The sequence below is a fragment of the Culex quinquefasciatus genome, chromosome 2, assembly GCF_015732765.1.
Source record: "Culex quinquefasciatus strain JHB chromosome 2, VPISU_Cqui_1.0_pri_paternal, whole genome shotgun sequence".
Taxonomy (NCBI): domain Eukaryota; kingdom Metazoa; phylum Arthropoda; class Insecta; order Diptera; family Culicidae; genus Culex; species Culex quinquefasciatus.
The window spans coordinates 170,628,046-170,650,431 of NC_051862.1; the positions used below are offsets into that span (position 1 = coordinate 170,628,046).

At 36.5% G+C, this 22,386-nt stretch overlaps 1 protein-coding gene across 1 annotated transcript; it reads left to right on the forward strand.

The window, feature by feature from the left end:
• Nucleotides 1-4,800: 4,800 nt before the first annotated feature.
• LOC6041373 (putative gustatory receptor 2a) lies at nucleotides 4,801-16,494 on the forward strand. The gene is made up of 4 exons (XM_038256350.1): nucleotides 4,801-4,890; nucleotides 15,767-15,835; nucleotides 15,978-16,067; nucleotides 16,124-16,494. The coding sequence occupies exons 2-4, from the start codon at nucleotides 15,833-15,835 to the stop codon at nucleotides 16,211-16,213; spliced, it is 183 nt and encodes a 60-aa protein (XP_038112278.1). The 5' UTR covers nucleotides 4,801-4,890; nucleotides 15,767-15,832; the 3' UTR covers nucleotides 16,214-16,494.
• Nucleotides 16,495-22,386: the final 5,892 nt, after the last annotated feature.

Sequence of the window (22,386 nt, forward strand, 5' to 3'; positions counted from 1 at the left end):
CGCCAAAAGTGTCTTCGTTCCCAAAACCACATGCACCCAATTCAACTAAAATAATGCACACTCAAATAGTTCGCTGTCTCCATTACCCACCAGTACCCATCATTACCGTTCCATTGAACCACGTTTTAATTAGTTTCCGAAACATCACCAGCAACATTAGTGACAACTGACGATGGGAGAGGGGGCGGTGGGTATCTTTCTACCATTTTCCAGACTCATTTGCATCCAAACGGCGCTCATCGCCGGGCTGATCGGGGTTTTCGAGTGGTTCAACTGTTTAATGTATCTGAGCGATTACCAGCCCGCGTCCGAGTTCTGCCTGCCGCAGTGCTACATCACCCTGATAACCAGCGTCGTGGGCGAGTCCCAGTTTGTCGGTTACGTCAAACTGCTCGAAATGCGTTTGCAGCTCATCAACCAACTTCTGGCGCGGCTTAACGAGCTGGACGAGCGGGGCGCAGAACTAAACGAAGCTTTCGCCAGCACCACCACCAACAGCAAGGGCCGCGAATTGGGGTGAGTAGTTCTCGGGGAAAATGGAAATTTTGTTTGATTTTAAGATTCATTTCTTTGACTTAATCGTGAGATACAAAATTCACAAGGTTAGCATTTCGTCGTGATCGTACTTGCTTGACACATTGGTTTTTAAGTCTAAAACAAGCAATTGCAAATAAACGCTATTAATTTATTAATTTAAGGCGAAATGAAACCCCAGTTCTGTTCAATTTCGGAACTCGACAGATTGCTTACTATCACGGTGTACATTCGAGAACATTAAGATAAAAAAAATCGACGGGTTGGATATTTCGATGCCTCTGTGCTCTCTTGTGCTAAGTTTGCTGGTTTTCCTATCTAGTTAGCATAAGAGAGCACAGAGTCATCGATTTGGCACCATGAAAGCATGGTTGTTTCTCAACATTTCAGAAGAAACTCTTTTTTCTGAAGATTTTTCTTTAATTTTATTGGATACAAGATACTTACCCGAAAAAACTTCGTTCTGGTTTTTTTTGGTTTGTTGACGTTTTTTTGTTTTTTGCTTATTCAGCCTCCTGTTATCAATTTTTTTTACGTAGCTTTCTTCATACAATTTGCCGATGCTCCGGAATCGATTCCGGAGTGGCCAAAGTGTCAATTAGTTAGCGTATAAACCTTCCTTGGGCTTATACGAACTCAACGCAACAAAGAGCACATCGATCCGACGCTCCGTATTGAACTGATTCGCGTTCGAACAAAACCGTCGATTTTTTTTATAAATATAGATTTTTTCAGAAAAGTCGCTTAAAATCGACTAGTATTTGACCTCCAATAATGATAGATCCGGACAACATTTTCATCAAAATATCAGAGATACAGCCCCCGATTAGTGTTAGATTAAAAACTCATTGCTCAAAACTTTTGATAGGGTTGTCTGATCTTCAATGTTTTGGACTCATTAGAAAGGGTATTTTAAATATCAGTTTTGGTTCAATGCAGGCAGAGATATGCCCGATTTTCTGAAATGAATAGTGACTTTCTCCAACATTTCTGCATTTAATTTTCCCTTTCACATGATGAACTCTGCCTACTCAGATAATTTTATGATGATAATATTTTATTGAAAAATTAAAATTTTATCAAGTTTTGACAAAATTCATGAAAATCATTCTAAAGCATTGAATTAAAAAACTATTGAGGCAGTGTCCATTATGATGAAAGGGAATTAAATTCAGAAATTTTGGAGAAAGTCATTATATATTTTAGGAAATTGAGCATATCACTGCTTGCATTGAACCAAAACTGATACTTTTCATGGGATTTGTTCAGAAAACTGTTCTCTACAATGTGATTGATTCTAAATGTTTTAAAATGTTATGGTGTAATATGGCAGAGGATTGAAAAAATAATTTTCTAAACCTATTGGGTAATAAACAGCTTATTTATTAAATAATCTATGTTTTGCAATGTTTTTATCCGGGCAATGTGTTACAGTATTTCATGACAAATTTTACAAAGAAAACATTTATTTTCGGTTGTATTGGGGTTTCCAGCTTGGATTTTGGGGTAATTTCAAAGAAAGCTAAAAATCTGGTAAATTTGATTCGTAAACTTTTTAATGGATGTCAAATATTGGTCAAATATATTAAGTCAGAGACTCTCAAGGCATATTCATAAGAAATTTGAGTGATATCAACAGGAATGTACCGATTTTCAGCAATTTTTGTGAAGAAATTTCCCATAAAATCGAAAAATAATCTTTTTAAAAAAATTCACTCTAGACCCCCCGACGAAATATTTCAGTATACCCCGCAAAATGTCGGGAAAGAGCCCTTCTTTCACGGTGATAAATATCAGACATACCGAAATGTTTATCATTAGTTTGTTCTACAAAACACACCGTGTATAACATGACGGATTTTCATACAAAAACAACCCTTTGACAATGTTCCGGACGTAAGTCAAAATTGTGTTTTTTTTTTTCAAATTGTTTGATTTATTTCTTGTCTTATTTTGCACATGTTGATGAGTAATCGACACATAAAACACATCATTTGTCTAGCTTCTTGACTCATTATTTTAAAGTTTCCAATAAATAATGAAGGAATCTATAATAAAAAACTTAAAAAAAAGATATCTCAGAAATTTCTGGATGAAACATTTCGCTTTTTGAAGCATTGGAAAGCTTAGAAAATTTCTTGTAAGATACTTTTGAAAGTAGCGATGACTTTTTTTCTTCTGAAGGTTGCCCATAAAACATACTTATTTCCAAAAATGTTTGAAGAAAATTTTGACGAAATTACAATTTGCAATCAGTTTACTGTCCATGTTCACATAAATGTCCCATATGCAAAAACAACAAGCTGAGAAAAACGCATTTGAAGTTTGTCCCTCACATAAGGCTACGTGTTAAGTTTCACAAAAAACTGGTTTTCCTCCTGATTTCTAGAACAAAGTACTCGATGTTATAGGCTTTTCTGAAAGATCTCACGATTCCGAACAAAACTGCATCAGTAACTCAAAAACGATGAAAATGCATATGGGACATTTATGCGATCAGGGGCAGTTTAATACTTTCAATTAAATAGATTTATCAACAAAATAATGTCATATAATCGAGGTAAAAAGTACAGATAAACCATTTATTTTATAAATTATCAAAAAATAAACAAGATTTACAAAATAAACCTTTATTTTAAGGGTTATTAAATCACTTTACAGATAGGTCAAGAGTAAGCTTTTTATCAGGCTCAAATTCACTTATTTTTAAATTTCGATACTATCCATTAAAAATGAGTAGTTTCCAGGATTTAGCGAGATTGAAAATGAGGGCTTACTGGATGCAACTCTGAATAAAAAAATTATCAAGAAATCCTTCTTTAAGAAGCTGTATTTGAGCATCCAACCAGTAAAGTAAAAAAATAGAATTCGTAGAATGGTTCTCAGCTCCTTGAAAGTATTTTAAATTGCAAAAATACTGTGCCTTTTTCCGTCAAACACCGTAATACGCTTGAAAAATGCGATTTTTACCAAAAGAGGCAAATTTTATTTTGCATCTTTAAAATGATTTTTGAGGATATACCTAGTGGGTTAACAAATATTACAGATTTGGTAGCTCCAAATCTTCACTGTTCACATGAAATAAGATTCCAGATTTGGATTTAGCGGCTAAAATTACAACATGTCTTGAACTTTAGGGCATATCCTTGCTTGTGAACTCCGAGAAATTTTAAACTCCGAGATATCCTGAAAAACGAAATTTTTACCGATAGAATATTTTGAATCGAAAATATTCTTTATTAGGAAGGTGAAACAAAACTCTACGTATACTATTTTTAATAATCGTAGGCCGAAATGAGGTAAGAACAACAAAATTAACTTAGTTAAATCTCTGTTCCTCAGAGAATCCACCCCCCGGTCGATGGCGTCGAAAGTTAATGAGCTGTGGTGGCACGACGGCAAAGTTGCCGAGAACCGACGCCACCGCATTTTCCAACCGCTTTCACACCCAACTGCCAACGCTAACAATGGCTTCGTTAAGGAAATGACGTTCAAGAAGCTGACGACGACGCCACCAAAGTCAACGGTGGAAATTGGCCAAGACAAATACGATCCCGAACGTCACCGTGGTGAGGGTGGTGCTGACGAAACAATAAAACGTCGACTCCGTGGAAAACGACTGTTCGCGATTCGACGACTTTTGGCGCGGGGGCGGAATCAACGGTAAGAACAAATTGACGGGTTGGTGGTTTGTTGAAGAGTTTTACTTCTGGCTGGTTGGTTGGTTTGATGCTTCTTGGAGATCGGAGCCGTATCCTAAATGGAACAACGGGTTATGGGCCAGATCTGCTCATCGTTGGGATACATTTTATTGCTTCCCTGAGTGATACTGAAAATATATGCCCAGAATCATTTAAAGAATAACATAAATTTTTGAATGGACATTTTCAAAATAAACTGATTAAAAAAAAACAAACAATGTCACTAATCAATCACTTCCTCCAACAGGTCTCCCACTACTCACCCAGTTAGTATTACCTCATCCCATCAAATAACAACGATAGCTGCTGCTGTCACAATGACAAACGACACAGCCGCCGCCGCCGCCGGAAGACATCGTTTATCGAACCGGGTCACTCCGGTGCCGACCATAGGTGACGGTCGGGAACTCCGGTGGTCGCCACCACAACCGGCAGAGAAACCCACGGCCATCACCGGAATAATTAAACTCGAATCGACCGACCCGGATTACCCGCGGAAGGAAATTATTCAAAGCATTAAAAATTTATACTCACATTTGCATTTATTATCGCTCAATATTAATAAAGCGTACGGTGTGCAGTTGATTTTCACGCTGGCAACACTGTTCATCACCGTGACGACCCTGCTCTACCACTGCACCATGAAAGCAATCAGGTAATGGAAAGTGCTTGGGGTTGATGGACGGTGGAGCCAGGTTCAGGAAGAGGACATTATGCATCTTGCATATACGCGACACTTCGAGCGAGCACTGCTGTACTGGTTTATGGTGTTGCACTTTTCTGAACCATATTGGTTAATAATTCATTAACGCCCAATGAATGGTGGTGATTGTTCAACAGCTTTTGATCCGAATGGTGTATAAAAGGGGGGTTTAAATAATTGGTTCGACAGATTCAATATCGCATCAATGCCGATTTTTTTATCAGTCTGATCAGTGTTGCAAATGAGTGATAGAAATGCTATCAATAGATAATCTCTGCACCAAAAATATCCGAGAGTATAGCGGCCGTCACTATAGCTTGTGAGATCTCTTCTTGTGTCTTGTGATTCCCAGCGATGTCATTCTCTCTCTATCACTCCTCCTCTTTTTCTAGACTATGCGCTCTCACCGCTGAGTCTCTCAATCTCTCCGAAAACTGCAATGAGAGAACGCGAGATGGCGATTAGGAGCCGACCACGCATGACGTCCCGTTAAACTGCGTTTGCGAAATTTGGTTTTGTGGCGGCTTTTGTGGTTAAACGCTGTTGCGGTAGGATGGTCGTGGAAGCGGGAATGAGAGAGAAAAGGAAAATGTCAATCGCGAGTGGGTAAACACGAAAACGTGTTCGGCTATGTTCGGCGCTGAGAGTTTCAATGAAGAGAGAAAAGCAGTTGTATTTGAGGCGTGATTATTCAGGCGGGATAATTGTAGTTGCTGAGAGGTGATATTTTGATATTTTAACAACCCTGAGTCTGATATATTTTAAATTTAAATGGAAATTGCATTTAACCCTACTTTCATTGGACGGATAAAACAGACTTAATCGTTCAAAATTATAACCACTGATATTTTGTAAAAAAAATACATTTCTCAAGTTAAATAAACGATTTTCTAGATGGGTAATTCTCCAACTCACACAAAATCGAAAAATTTGGCCTGGCCCCTCTTCGAATTGCGCGAACCTTGTGCTCAGGGGTAATTTTTGTCCCTGATCACGAATCCGAGCTCCATTTTGGGATATCTCGTCTCGTCCGTCCATTTTTTAACATCCAAAAAAGACGTGTTTTCAATAATTTGCAGTCTGAAAAATACGGGTCAAATCGCATCGATTCGAGTCTGACTATTCGGCATCAAATCGTGCGTCCAAGTTTAAATAAAAAATTCTTTACACCAAATTTACAAACCTTCGCCATTTCAGGCTGCGAATTATTGAAAAACACGTCTTAGGGCAAAGTTGCATACAAATTGATGAGAGGTCGGGGCAACTGCTGTGTTAGTTGGCGGAGAATTACCCATGATTAAGTCGTTTACACTTTTTGGCCAATTTTGATAAATGTGTAATTGAGAGCAACTACCAAGCTTTTGCATTTTTTTTAGCAATTTTTTTTATTTTATATTTTGAACTAAATCCATTGATTCCATATGTTCAAATTACCCAGTATTAATCATTGATTTTTATACAAGTCTGCATACAAGCTAGGAACTGTCCTTACAATAGTGCGTTGGAAAAGTTTGAAAAACCCGTATCTTGAAAAGGGATTTTCTGAAAAATTTGGTTTCTCAAAAAAACGCGATTTGAAGATTTGGCTCACGAGGGTATTTTAGAAAAATAATTGAGATGTCATGGTGTGATTTAAATAAATATATTAGGCTGGTACATTTAAAAAGTTGTTTTTAAACAGGGCCAATTTTTTTTAATAAGCTTCAATATTTCATCAAAAATTCAAGTGCAATTAGCTGAAATCAATTTTAAATGCATTCCCCTGCATTTAGAATCATTCTCAACAAGTTGGGTATATTCAAAAATCTATTGAATTTAAAAAAAAATTGTATACAGTAATGCAATATGTTTTGGCAGGAATGTATGTTTAAATGTTACAATTTTTTGAAAGAAAAAAAAAACTGAATTATTTTAAAATGCACTTTCAAATATTTTTTTCATTCAAATACTGAGATTATGTCAATTTAAAAAAAAAACACAGTAAAAAAATCTGTGTAAAATCGCATGCAAAAGCATGCACATCACCATTGCATGTAACATTGTGTGAGAAAACGTGTACACAAAAAGCATGTACGAAAGAAAAAGAAAATTACACCCCCAAAAATAACTACAATCCGATGAAAGTCATATCCAGATAACCAATTCCACGCTCCAACCCTCCCGCCTACCTCGCCGCTGTAAAATAGTCTGGATCAGCACCGTTGTAGCTCCAACTAACTATGTGTAACTTTACTATTTTAATTTATTTTACATCAAATTACGGAAATATATAGCTTCAAAGAATAAAAATAAGTCAATTATGTCCCAGGTCAAAATAAATAAAGTTGCTCATATCAAAAAGTATATTAAATATTAAATGGGATTTAGCCCGTAATAGGTTTTTTTTTCACATATTTGCATATTCAATTTATTTACACTTATTTTAGGCGTGTTTGCCACTAATGTGATTAACGGGTTCAATAAAAATAAAAATATTTTCAGTCACATGTTTAGCATAAAAAAATAATTAAATAAATTTAGTGGAAACTGCTTAAAAAATTTTTATATGAGAAACTGAGTATGATCGTAGTACCTGTTTATAACAGAACTGAGTTAAATATCAAAGAATTTTGAAAATTGGCGTCATTTTTCGAACTAAAATAGACATAACTTTACTAAAAATGGATCAAAAATCATACTTTTTTCTGCAAAATTTTTCGTCATATTGTTTGCAACAATGCCACAACATTAGTTTTTGAAAAACAACCAACTTTTTGCATACAGACATGACACTTTATTTACCAGAGAAAATTAAAAATATTTTTGAAGAAATAAGACTATTTTACACCTCCTGATGACTCTGGGACTCAAGTTATGGATCGATTTAAGGGGTAACATACATGTAGAAAATCACAAAATTTAAAATTACAGAAAATTCACTAAATTTACTAAAAAGATGATTTTCAATCACTCCTGAAAGTTTCACGAAGAAATTTCATGACTAAACTGAGTAAGAGACGATTTAAGTTCACAATTTTGCCATGCGCAAAGCGAACTGTCAAACTTTGTGAACGTTTTTCTCTAAACACCGAGTTGATTTACGGGTGCCACGATATCTCGAGATGGGATGGACCAAATTGGCTGAAATTTGGGGTGAAGACTCCCAAGACATATCCCGTGTGCATGACGAAGCCCGATTATGAAATCTTGCTTTTTAAAAAATACAAAAATCAAAAGCTTACGTTTTTTTATATGAAAAACATAAAAATATTTTTATCTTTTTTTTTAGTTAAGTTTTTGAAAATCGGCCTTCGTCATGCACACGGAATCGGTTTAACGAGTCCACACCAAAATTTTGAGCTGATTTGGTCAAAGCAGTGTTGAGATATCGTGGCACCCGTTTTTCGAAACTGCTAGCTTAAAATAGCTATATCTCGGCAACAGTACATCCAAATGTCTTCATATTTATTTTGTTATTAGATGAAAATGTACACTTTAATGCCCTGTAAAAATATTTGAAAAAAAAAAATAAATGTGTGCTCATATCAACCTCTGACATTATTGACGATTTACATGAATGTAACCTAGGCCGTCCCAAAAAAATGAAAAGTTGTCAAATCTTCGGTGCTCATCCCTAGAATGATAGATTAGGATGTCAGAAACAATGTTTTCATACAACAAAAAATTCCTAAAAATGGTTTACAACTCGCGCGCGGAGCTTGAATGAAAAAAGTGCATTTTTCGAGTATTTTTCAGAAATGCGCGTAACAATCATACTAAAATCATTCAAATTTGGTCGCCTTGGGCTTCAAGTTATAGTTTAATGTCCCCTGAACAAATTTCTGTACAGACATAGTCCATAAAAGCTTGTGTTTGGGCATGGCAGGGCGTTTTAGAAAGAAAAATTTGTATTTTTTGCTAAAAAATTTCAAAAATCACTCCCCAAAACGAGCAAAATTCTCCCCAACATTTTGCAGCCAAAACTAATGCATTCAGCTTATAGGAAATTTTACGGAGATCATTTTGCTTTTTTTAACATTCAATTTGTGTCCACGCAAAGCTGAGATATTTGCATTTTAGTGAACAAAATGAGACGAATTTTCAAAATTCTTGGTATATAAGCGTTTTTAGCATAAAACATTGGCTACTATGATTACAAACGGGAAGGCATATATTTTGGATATTTTTATTTTGCTCGCTCAAAAACAATATTTGTTAATAACATTTCATGAAAAAACATGAGATTATCTCACAATGTGACGTAAACGACAAATAATCATAAATCAAAATTAATTTTATTAAAGTTCATATCTCCAAGCTGTGAACGTGATTTTTTTTATGTATGTACATTCGAATGAAACAAATTCATTTATAAAAACTTATTTTTTCAAAAAAAGTTAGAGCTTTATTTGTTCATATCGAATAAAGCACAGAGCAGTACATATAAATATGTCGTTTACGTCACATTGTGAGAAAATCTCATGTTTTTCATGAAATGTTATTAACAAATATTGTTTTTGAGCGAGCAAAATAAAAATATCCAAAATATATGCCTTCCCGTTTGAAATCATAGTAGCCAATGTTTTATGCTAAAAACGCTTATATACCAAGAATTTTGAAAATTCGTCACTTTTTGTACACTAAAATGCAAATATCTTGGCTTTACGTGGACATAAATTGAATGTTAAAAAAAGCAAAATGATCTCCGTAAAATTTCCTATAAGCTAAATGCATTAGTTTTGGCTGCAAAATTTTTTGGCTCGTTTTGGGGAGTGATTTTTGAAATTTATTAGCAAAAAATACAAATTTTTCTCCCTAAAACGCCCTGCCATGCCCAAACACAAGCTTTTATGGACTATGTCTGTACAGAAATTTGTTCAGGGGACAAGCCCAAGGCGACCAAATTTGAATGATTTTAGTATGATTGTTACGCGCATTTCTGAAAAATACTCGAAAAATGCACTTTTTTCATTCAAGCTCCGCGCGCGAGTTGTAAACCATTTTTAGGAATTTTTTGTTGTATGAAAACATTGTTCCTGACATCCTAATCTATCATTATAGGGGTGAGCACCGAAGATTTGACAACTTTTCATTTTTTTGGGACGGCCTAATGTAACCCCTTAAGGTGTGCTGAGTCAGGAATATATTTTGGGAACGAAAAATTGCTAGCTTGATGAAAATTAACATCTTTGTATAGAGTTAGACAGAGATTTTGAACGTATTTTAGTGGTTTAAGGTGTTATATTAAGCTTTCAAATCGAGATAAAATCAGTTTTCACCGACAGAATCGGAATTGATTTTTCTGACTCAGAATAGTTCTCCCAACAACCTCCAGGCGGAAATTCTGAGGTGCATGCAAGTCGCATAATAGTCCCCTTCTTACCCACCGTGAATATAGCATGAAAAATTGAATTCCATTAGAGTAGAGATAAACATTTAGAAAATAAAAAAAAGAGTACACTCAAAAAAATTAGTTCGCGTAAACGTGAACAGAGTTCATGCCACCGGGAACCAAGAAGAAAACTGTTCAACTTTTATAGTGCATTGCACCATGAAAGTGAACAGTTTTCTTCCTGGTTCCCGTTGGCATGAACTCTGTTCACGTTTACGCGAACTCATTTTTTTTAGTGTAATATTTTTATTCACTGTAATTAATATTTGCCTACTATTTTATTTGAAAGATATAATTAAAAAAAAAGTCCAGGTGTAGCAGTCGTCTCCCTGGGTCCTGCCTCGGTGGAGTCGCTGGTAGGCAGTTGGACTCACAATCCAAAGGTCGTCAGTTCGAATCCCGGGGTGGATGGAAGCTAGGGTGTAAAAAGAGGTTTGCAATTGCCTAAACAATCAAGCCTTCGGACACCTAGTTTCGAGTAGGAATCTCGTAATCGAGAACGCCAAGGCAATGCTGTAGAGCGAATAATTTGATTTTGAATTAAAAAAATGAAGCTTGTTTTATTAAGGATTGAATCAATAAAACTTTTGATCTTTTAAATCATCTTTTAAAAACACTTGAGATTTTTCAGAATCCTGTTTAGTTTTCAAGATATTTCATTATTTGGGTGGATGGTGGATGGATGGCGATGGAAGCTAAAAAATTCAACATTTTTGCTTGTTTTCTGATTTTAAATAATATGTTGAAGCTTTCGCTACAAATAAATTATTTTTGCCTATTGAGTTGATTGAGATTTTGAAAAAAAGAGATGAAATCCTTAAAACATATGTTTACTGGGCAAAATGACGCAGAAAACACAAGTTATTTCAATCATTTTGGCTGAACAAGATTGCTAAATCTTGCTTTAAAATGAAGTTTAATAGAATGTAAAAAGAATCACCAAATCAGCGGAACCTTTAAAAAAAATGTCAATAAATGAGAATACGCATTAGAGTAAAACAAAAATGACTTTTTCGCGGGCATTCAGGGGTTTGTTCCGGTGGGCATACTGAGCCCAAATCCCAAATATGAGCTTGATTAGACATAACAGGAGCTGGCGCTTTACATTTAAATTTTAAATAGGATTTAACCCGTAATTCTTTTATTTCAGAAATGTCAATTTTTGAGGCATTTTGGCCACTGAAACGTTTATTTTCAATATCACAGATGTGTAGACCAGATATTTGCGCATCTTTTGGTATATATAACATTGAAGTTTGAAGCACCCCAGTACAGACCTTCAAAGTTTGGCATTTTTTCAGTGGCCAAAATGCTGCAAATATTGACATTTTTGAAAAAATCTTTTTTTGCGGTTAAATCCCATTTTAAATTCAAGTGCAAAGCGCTAGCTCCTGATATGTCCGATCAAGCTCATATTTGGGATTTAGGCTCAGTATGCCAACTGGAAAAAAAACCCTGAATGCCCGCCAAAAAGCCATTTTTGTTACACTCTAATACGCATGCCCTGAATTTCGTTTCAAAATATATGTAGAGCTCATCCATAAACCAAGTGGTTTATGTATGGTTTTTGGTAATCAGGAAAAGTTTTTATTTGTTTAAGTTTACAAAAAAATAACATACTATGAAGCATTAAAAGGAGTTTCTGTAATATAAACATAAGATTTACAGAGTTATTTTAAAAATTTCACGTTCCGCGAAATTTTCGTGAAATTTGGTGTTTTGAAATTGAGTGAAATTTGCTTTCGTGTGAAAAATCACTAAGCCTACAAGGGTGACATAAGGTCTGGCAGATTACCCAAGTAACATTTTTTTCCAAGAGCTCTACAAGAGCTCTTCAAGATAGCTACAGCATAGCAGTTTAGACCGCGGTAGGATAAAATACTCTTCAAAACTTCTTCAGGAGTTTGGAAGAGTACTTGAAGAGAGTTTTATCCTACCGCGGTCCAAACTGCTATGCTGTAGCTATCTTGAAGAGCTCTTGTAGAACTCCTGAAAAAAAATGTTACTTGGGTAGATAAGGTCATAAATATCTGCAAATTTGTATGACACAATCTCGCTTATATTTTTTTATAAAGAGTTGGTTTAAAAAAAATGATTTGTTCGTGAACTATTTTTTATTTCAATAATCCTTATTAAAGCCTACAACTTTGCTGAAGATACCAAATCCATCAGCAAATCCCTTCTTAAGATATGGATTATCAATGATATCCAAAGCACTTTTGTATAAGCTGCCTTCAAGTTTGTATGGAAATTTATAAGGCTTATTTGGACATAAAATGCAGGCCTACAAATTGAAGGCTTTGAACATGGTATGGTTGCATGGTATTTTGCTAAAGTAATGATAATTGCCATTATTTTGGCCACCTTAACATGGCCTAGGGCACCCTTATGGCCATAATAAATACTTGATTATAGAAAGCTACAGATCAAATTGAGCCATTTTGAAATTATGAATTTAAGAAACAATAGCAACGACGGTAGTGTGAAAGAGAAGGATAGCAAGAGAAACACTTGGTATGGGAAAGCTTTGAAATCCAATATCGTTGCCTTAAGGCTTCATCCATAAAGTATGTCACGCTAAAATCAGCCAAAATTTACCCCCTCCCCCTTTGTCACGCTTTTCCTATACTTACAATATTCGACAATCCGAATATGACCCCGCCCTCCCAAAGAGCGTGACATACTTTATGGATGACGCCTAAGACATATGAATTTAACTTTCGTGTCGAATTGCTGCATGGAATAGCCCTAAAGTTGTCATATTTTGCAAATCGTCGATATCAAAGATCCAAACATGTTTGTATAATTTGCATATTCGGATCAAAAGCTTGTTTGAAACTGAAATGTTCACTAACCAAGCAAAACATCTAAACTATGTCCCGAAACTCGCTCCATCAACCGGTCTAAATTCTACCTACAAAAAAAACACATGCTGCCAAAAATGTGCCAAAATTGAAGTGCCATCCAACGTGTACAAGGGATGAAATGTAACGAACATAACCTACATTCTCGCAGGCTTCTGCTGCGCCATCCCGCGACGAGTGAGGACGCGGTTCAACGCGCCTGGACGCTGCTGAGTGGACTTTTGTGGGTAGAGGGTGACGATTCTCGAGATTTTCAATTTCCCGGGAATCGAGAGTTGAATTTGGCTATTTCCCGGGAATTCCCGGGACCCGGGAGATTTTTTTTACTACGCCAACAGTGTCAAAAATTTTAAATGAAAAGTAATAAATTTGTTTCTTTTAAATGAATTCAGTTACTGTTAATTCTTACTAATTCTATGAAACGTTAATTTGAGCAGCCTCATTGTTTTGAGGAACTATATAAAACTTTTGATTTTTTTTTCTGAATCTGCAAAAACACAATCGTTTCTTGAGTTTTTTTTTAAGACTCAAAATTGTAGTTTAAAATATTTACGAATCTTAATTCGCACTGAGTGATTTTTCAAAAGGTTCACAAACTTGTTATTAGATTTTTGTAAAAAAAATAATTGATATAGTTTATACATAATTTCCCATTTTATCGGGAATTTTGCAATATGATAAACAACGACTCAAGACAACAAATTAAATTGTTTTTTTTTGTAATTTTTAAGTTCAACATTAAATATTCATTGAAAAAATATTTACAGTTATCAGGAAAACCCAAATGTTCACAAGAAACTAAATTGGATTGCTATGTTCAAGAGAAGATATGGAAATTGAACTTAACTTGAAAAAGCTTTTCCCTTTTACAAATAATTAGAAAAAATAATATTTGAAAATAAAACATTTGATTCCATATCAAGGGTGTAACTGCTTAATAATTTTTAAGGTAAATTTTGGGGTCCACCCGTGGGTCCACCTTTTTTTGGCTTCTCTAAATTATAGTTATTGGAATTTTTGACAAGTTAAAATATACACTTTCTGAATAAGAAGATTAGAGAAACATTGGTTTATTCGAACTTGAATATCGAACAATGGACATTCAATGTTCTTAACAATTTTGAATTTTTCAAATGTTTTTCTGATTAGTTTATATAATTTTGCGTCGATATTTATAAGTTTAAATTTCCCGGGAGTCTCGACCGAATTTCCCGGGAATCGAGAGGTCCAAAAATGGTCAATTTCCCGGGAAATTTTTCCCGGGAATTCCCGCTCGTCACCCTCTATTTGTGGGCGATGGTTTGCTCGTATCGGGTGTTCCGAATCTGCAACAGTTGTAACTCCGCCAAAAACGAGGTACGTCCTAAGCCGGGTCATGTTTTTTTTTTTCGTTGGTCGGGCCACGTTCAAGCCCGCATGTATGCTAACAAAGTTCTGCGCGATGACAAAAACGGCCACCTAATGGCGAAATCATTCCAAAATTGTGTGTGAAAAGTTGGTGGTCTGCTGTACTGTAGGTCAAATTCTGTTGGAATTTTGTTTATCAAAAAATGTGGTTTAACTTGAAGAGTTTTCATAAAATATTGGCATCGGCCTTAACTACTTTTTTTTAAAATAGATGATGAATAAACTTAACCCACTGTTCTCACTGATGCCGAACGAATAACCAGAAAACCCAAACTCGTTCAAGTCTAGAGGGCCATTGACCATTGGTGGTACAACGTATGCAACATTCACAACACCAAAGTGTGATGTTCACACACGGTTCGTTTGCGACACACATCAATGTTACAGATTGTATTGAAATGGGACGAACTATCCCCCGGAATGGATGCTCCAAAATCCAATCGAACCAATTTTACGATGAGCTGGTGCGAAATTTGGGCATCAAATTTATGCAAAACCATGCAAATCCTTTTTGCAGACCACTCATGTGCCGGCAATGGGTGAATTTCGGAAATTTGAAGAAGTTTGGTCGGGGTCAGTTTGGTTTCGATATCGAATGTGAATGTGCAATTCAGTTACACTCAACCGAATGCTTTGTTCAACTGTGTGTATGGTTGCACATGTGAACTTCATTTGCTCAAATTTCCAAGCCTTCATCACAAGCATTGATCTAAAAGCTTGTATCTAAAAGCAGTGTTGCCAGATCATTAAACTTTTTACTTTTTAAAAAACATCTTTAAACACCTTTCGTACAAAGCACAGAAGGTGATACTGGAAACATTGACTCTTGAAAAGTTTCTACTGAGTATACTTTACTCATAACTTTTGGCAGTGTTGCTAGAAATTTGATATTGAATTCTTATTCGATTTTTTCTTTGAAATAGAGAATAGAATAATATTGTAGTGATTTGAGAGAAATACAAAAGTTCGTTTCAGTTTTTTATCATTTTTGTAGTATCTGCCTAAGGTGTATAAAATGTCTGGAGCAAAATACTATATTGTAGTTTTTTAGATCATCGAAACGTGAAAATAACGAAAATTGATTTTTTCATCTATTTTTTTTTCCTGCGCGGAACCGGAACCGTTAACGCGTTGACCCGGAAAAACAAAACCCTTTTTGACCACGGTCGGTCGGACGCTCCGTCAGGCTCAACAAATTGGGTGCCTCATCCACGGCCTGGGAATACACTCGAAACGCAGCGACACCAAAGCTATGGTTAGTATTCCAGTGCGTCAATTATTTAGGTACCAAAGTAGAATTTCAATTGCCCCGGCTGTCGCTTTCGGTTGAGCGCTGTTGGGTGATTGATTGGAAATTTCTGCATTTTTGCTAAATTTAAAAGGATAAACTGTTTTAGGTGAAGCTGCTCTCATTGCAACTGCTGCAGCAAAGGGTGGATTTCACCGCATGTGGACTGTTCAGCATCGACCATGGATTGATGTTCAATGTAAGCTTATATTTAATAATGTTTCCTAATCAAATTTAATGTTTTATTCATTACAGATGGTTGGATCGGTAACCACCTACATATTGATTCTGTTACAATTTGATATTGCACAAAACAAATCGGACTGGCAAATGGAGCCACAGTGAACATCGATATCAAATTTATTTAATCATTTGATTGCACTTGACCAAGCAACACTTCAATGTACGAATGACTTGTTACAACAAACGCCTTTGGGTATGCAACCGTCGTCGATAGAAACGCTTGGAATGTGCAGCTAGCAATTTGTAGAAGGAAATTGGTTCTAAGTAAAATATGTAGCGTGATGTGTGGAAACATTCAAATTCATGAGAATTTAACACTCTTGTTTAAATTAACTTGTTATTGCAACAAATAGTACAGAAAAGAACAATAATTTTAGTCAAAATAGCACAATATAAAAAAATACATTTTAAATTTACAGAAAAAGTTTCATTGCCAGCTCAAATCGATTGATAAATTACGCCTGTTTTTGAAAATTATATTACTAAAATGATAAATAAACAATATCAATCTATAAAACTAACAGGTATTTTCAGAATATTTTCGTCTTTTGAGTATTAGAAACGGGTAATTCTCCACCAACTCACACTAAATCGGAAAAAGTTGCCCCGACCTGATCACGAATCTGAGGTCCATTTTTCGATATCTCGTGACGGTGGGGCGGTACGACTCCTTTCTTTTTTCTGGTTTTTTACTAAGACACGTTTTTAAGTGATTTGTAGCTCGCAACCGTGTTGAGATAGAAATTTGATGTCAAAGGGACTTTTGTGTAAAATTAGACGCCCGATTTGATGGCGTACTCAAAATTCCGAAAAAAAACGTTTTTTTTTATCAAAAATAGTTAAAAAATAGCTTTAAAATCACTGCCATTTCCCGTTACTCAACTGTCAAAAATCGTGAGATATGTCATTTTATGGGAAATTTATTGTATTCTTCACGAATTATTAGAATTTTACAAAAAAGTTTTTTGAAAAAGTTATGATTTTGACCATTTTTGACCAGTTTTTCAAATTTTTAACCCCTAAAACTCAATCGTGTGCTTTTGAAAGTATTTTTTTTCGGAAAGTTCAGCTAATTTTTCATAAGAATGACCCCTTGGACGATTGTTGTGGCTTGTGCATTGCTTGTATGTGGGGATTTTTCGAAAATAAAAAAAAAACAAACCGGATACGCTCAACCATCACAAAAATATTTTCTTTAAAAAATATCTGATTCTCGCAATGCACGAGTCACAACAATTGTCCAGGGGGTCATTCTTATGCAAAATTAGCTGAACTTTACGAAAAAAAATACTTTCAAAAGCACACGATTGAGTTTTAGGGGTTAAAAATTAGAAAAACTGGTCAAAATGGTCAAAATCATAACTTTTCCAAAAAAACTTTTTGTAAAATTCTGATAACTCGAGAAGAATACATGCAAATCCCTTATGTCTATATATCAAAAATATTGTTTTTGTCTGCTCTACAACTTTGTAGAACATTGTTACACTCTAAAATGTAACCCTGCAAAGTTAGAAAAAAACACGTAATTTTAAAATGAAAAATTTTGTTCTAAATGAACAAATGACCCTTCTGGGTTATTTCAGATTCTAAAAGTAAATTAAATTTCTCATAAAATGACATGTCTCACGATTTTTGACAGTTGAGTGACGGGAAATGGCAGCGGTTTTTAAACTATTTTTTAACTTTTTTTGATGAAAAATTCGTTTTTTTGGAATTTTGAGTACGCCACCTAATTGGGCGTCTAATTTTACACAAAAGTCTCTTTGACAAAAAATTTCTATCTCTTTACGGTTGCGAGCTACAAATCACTGAAAAACGTGTCTTAGTAAAAAACAGAAAAATGAAAGGGGTCGTACCGCCCCACCGTCACGAGATATCGAAAAATGGACCTCGGATTCGTGATCAGGGACCAAAATAACCCCTTAGAGCAAAGTTTCACGAAAATCGAAGAGGGGTCGGGGCAACTTTTTTTCCGATTTCGTGTGAGTTGGTGGAGAATTACCCATACAAAAAAAATGATAAATGACGCCTGTTATTGAAAATTATATTTCTAAAATGATAAATAAACAATATCAATCCATAAAACTAACAGGTATTTTCAGGATATTTTCGTCTTTAGAGTTTTAGAAACATAAAAAATAAAACTGTTTCGTAAAAAAAACTTCCAATCTATTGGTAAAATTTTATTAAAATCGGAATCCAAAAAAATACCAACACAAATATAAGTCATCTGCTTTTCATTCAAATGTTGTGCCTCAGCAGTCGCGATTTCACAAATATAACATAAGTTAAAAGGTTGTGTTTTTTTTATTTTTTTTTTTAATATATTTGAAAAGGAGTGACACAAACTTCGAAAAAGTGTGTAATTTTATTTTAAAATAATTTACAATATAAATGATAAAAAGTTGCTTACGGATTTTTAAAAAAATATTCCTCCAATTTCAATTAAATTTCAATAAATTTCATTCTCAGTTTCATAACCCACACGTTATGAGTTCAAATCACAAGGTTCTAAGTGCAATATAAGTTTAAGGCCCAGATAATAAAAAAAAACTTACGTAATGATTTTTAAATTTTTATAAACCTATATTTTAGATATCTTCACAGTTTCCTGCTTTAATCAAATACGAACGTTCTATAACTCACTTCCAAAAATATTTTATCAAAATTTTGACAAAATTTACTCTTTTTAAATCACATTTAAATGTGTTGCCTACATTATTTCATTAAGATAGATTTATCAACACAATATTTGTTTCATATAATCTAAAAAGGTTCTTAAAAAAAAGCTTAAACTTAACCTTAGTTTTTAGGAATCATAAAATCACTTAAAGATGCGTCAAAAGGCAATTTTACATGATCATTCAAAATGGGTCCGCGGGCCACAAAAAAATCACCTCGCGGGCCATGCTTTGGTCACCCCTGGCCTAGAGTTTTTTTTTTAATATTCATCTTGCTCACGTTATTTTAAAAAAAAATATTTATAACAATCCTTAAATCTGCAATCATTTTTCATTCATGAAAGTTATAATATTTTAAGCAATTAGAATTGATTCAGAACCAAATCATTAGCTTCTAAGCTGCAAATAAAAATGTGTTAAATTTTCGTTTAAGGTAAGGGATTAACCACGTGGACACTTTTTTAGTATTCTCGTCTTGTAAGTTTGGAGTACTTCGAAGCTCGGCACAGCCCTTCAAAGTTCGGCAATTTTTCGAAAAATCGGCCCTTGCCAAAAGGCAAGCATCGCATGTCGCAACGTCTGGGATGCCATTTAAGTTTGCTTCATTTTACTTGCTATTGGGACTGAAAAACCGAGAACCAAATTAGAGTAATTTCAAAAACTTTTTTAGAAAAACAATTTTTGATCATCGTGATCATGTTAAATAGAACGAAAAACATAAAATATAAACCCGAAGAATTTTATCAACATTTTTTAAGGGTGCACAGCAACCAAGGAAGTTATTGTCTTCTTATTCCAAAATTGTCGAACTAACAAACCCAATCCTGCAACAATCTGGTTGTAAAAATAGTCAAACTTTGCTGTAAATAATTTTGTACATAGTACTTTAGGGGATGAATACAACATTATTACGATTGTTTCCGTAATTTTGAAGATATGTATTAAAATGTGTTTAACAAGCATCTTGGTGCAAAAAGCTTTGATTGATGTGCTCCTTTAACATTCCAACGCCCAAGGCTCCAAAAAAGTTGGAACGGTAACTTCAACTCAATGGTTCTCGAGTATAACTCAACCAATCAAGATTATTCTTCTTTCCAGTGATTTGTTAGGATGTCTAGTTTTTTGCGATCAAAAACATCGTTCCAACTTTTTTTCGCGTTTTAAAAAAGGTGGAACGATGTTTTCGGTCGCAGAAATTACAGATTTGTTCAAATCAAGTTCTGCAAAATTTGATGATCATCTAGACATTCTTACAAATCACTGGAAACAAGAATCGTCCCGATAGGTTGAGTAATGCCCGAGAACCAGAGAGTTGAAGTTACCGTACCACCTTTTTTGGGAGGCTTGGGCGTCCGTGTAAGTTGGACATGCGTTGGGCGTTCCAGAGTTAATCCCAATTATTTTTTAAAGAACTGCTAATCATTGAATAAAAACCAGCAAATTAAAAAAAAGCTAAATCTCAGATTTTTTTTTAATTTGTTTATTTTGATTCCATGGAAATTCTCTCGATTGAAATAAACACAACCTCACAGGAACAAATGAAATTTACTTTTTTTGAGTGTGGGTCATTCTATGCCAACTCACACGAAATCTGAAAAATTGCCCCGAAGGGTTAATTTGGTCCCTGATCACGAAACCGAAGGTCTATTTACCGATGTCTTGTTACGGAGGGGCAAACATTGAATAAACACGTGTTTTTAAATAAATGGCAGCTTGATATAGTGATTGTTTGGATGGTGATGAACAAACTGTTTTTTTCGTAAAATCGGGATAACTCGTCATGGTTACAAGCAAATCCCTTAAAAAAACTTTGCAAAGTTAGAAAAACACAAAATTTTATTATTAAAAAACAAATTCTATATGACAAAGTATTCCTTCTGGGTTATTGCAGATTTGAAAAGAACTGTTGGGGCCAAATCCCCCAACTGGATTCTGCGGGTGGACTGTATTTTCGGATTCCGGTGATAAAAACACTTGCGGTCGGTTTTCTCACTTTACTACTCAAAACTTTGCAAAAACTGATGGACTATTTACAAACTCGCGACGTGTCTCGTTCGCGTCTCGAAACGGAGTGAAAAATCTGTCTCTCTCTCTCTCCGCTCGTTCGTTTGCGCGCGCTTCTGCTCGCGCCGTTTTCGTCGTTGCGTCGTTTCACGCTGTCACGTTGGCAGCGCCGTCGCTGACAGCGACGCAGGGCTGGACTCGCGCACACTGGGTGACAGTTGCGCAAATCTGGGCAAAACATTCGGCGTCGTGCCGAACATTCTCCCCCCGGGTTGAGGCGTCACGGCTTCGAACTCACCAACACGCTGGTTCGGTGTCGGTCGTTCTTACTGGGAGACTCCGTCGATCGCTGGCGGTTCCAGGTCCATAGCGTCCAGACGAGCAAGCAACTCCTTTGCACTTGCTGGCATGGTGGTGGTCGTCTACGGTTGGTTGGAGCGAAGCGCTGCGTTCAACTCCACGCCTGGGTCCCAGACCAATCGGGGTCTCTTCGTGGTGCTGCTAAAGATTGCAGGCTCTACCGACTTCTCCACAGCTCTTCCGACTTCATCAACACGTTCGGCTCCTGACCGTGCGATGCGGTCGCGGCAGCACCTGTAGTACAGCTCGGTCCGTTGGCTGTACCGGTACGTAGCGCTCTCGTGGCTCGTACTCTTCTGCTTGTCTTCGTTGATGTCGATGTTCTTGTTGGCCTTCATCTCGTTTTGGTTCGTGGTCCAAACGACTTGGACGCTTGATCTTGCTGGTTTGGCGCATCCGCATTGTGCACCTTCTTCGTTGTTCTCATCGTCAGGTACGGCTGGCAGCAATGCACCTCCTTGCACTGCTTGGCACGTGTCAACGTCTGGAACAACGTCGACGTGCTCAGCTGGCTGGCAGCTGGCAGCTTCTGGGTCGTCCGACACGGCACTACCTCGTTCTGCTGCCGAGGACTCATGCGGAACCACTGCCGGTTCCTCGGACGACTCTTCTTGTCGATTCTCGGGCTCGCGAGAATCTCCTGGCAACCACTGGGGGCTGCACAGGCCGGGTTTTGTCTCGGCACTACCTCGGTCATCTGACGAGGACTCGTGCGGAACCACTTCAGGTTCCTCGGGTGGCAGTATCGCATGTACTGCGGGTTGAGTCTCAGGCTCGTGAGACACTCCTGGCAACCTCTTCTGGCTGCTCAGGTCGGGTTTCGATTCTTCGAGGGGTTGACACTGCTCGACCGGATCTCCACGGACCGGGAAGCAGTCGGTGTCCGAGCGGCAACCGTTGCACAGAGTGCACATCGGCTCGCTACGTTCGCAGTCCGAAACGGGCGGACTCAAACAGGGTTCAAAATAGGCACCTACCTTGGAGTCAGATGCACCTGGGTCTCCATGATCGGCCTTGCTTCTCTCGGCGTTCACCTCATCCGGAACATCGCCGGCTCCGGAGCAATCGCCTTCACCACGAGCCTCGGTCGTGGGAAGCAAAGTTCGGTTGGTCTCTTCCTCCGAGACCAGTTGTTGCTGTTGCTCGGGAACAGCGGCATGCACGGGCTGGGACAGCAGTGCGTTGTTCAGGACCACAATCCGCTGGTTGGCTTCCTGAACCAGACTCACC

Excerpts from the sequence above, each read along its gene's own strand:
- LOC6041373 (XM_038256350.1), top strand. Across the intron at positions 16,068-16,123 it reads ACCATGGATTGATGTTCAAT|ATGGTTGGATCGGTAACCAC; the intron begins GTAAGCTTATAT and ends TATTCATTACAG.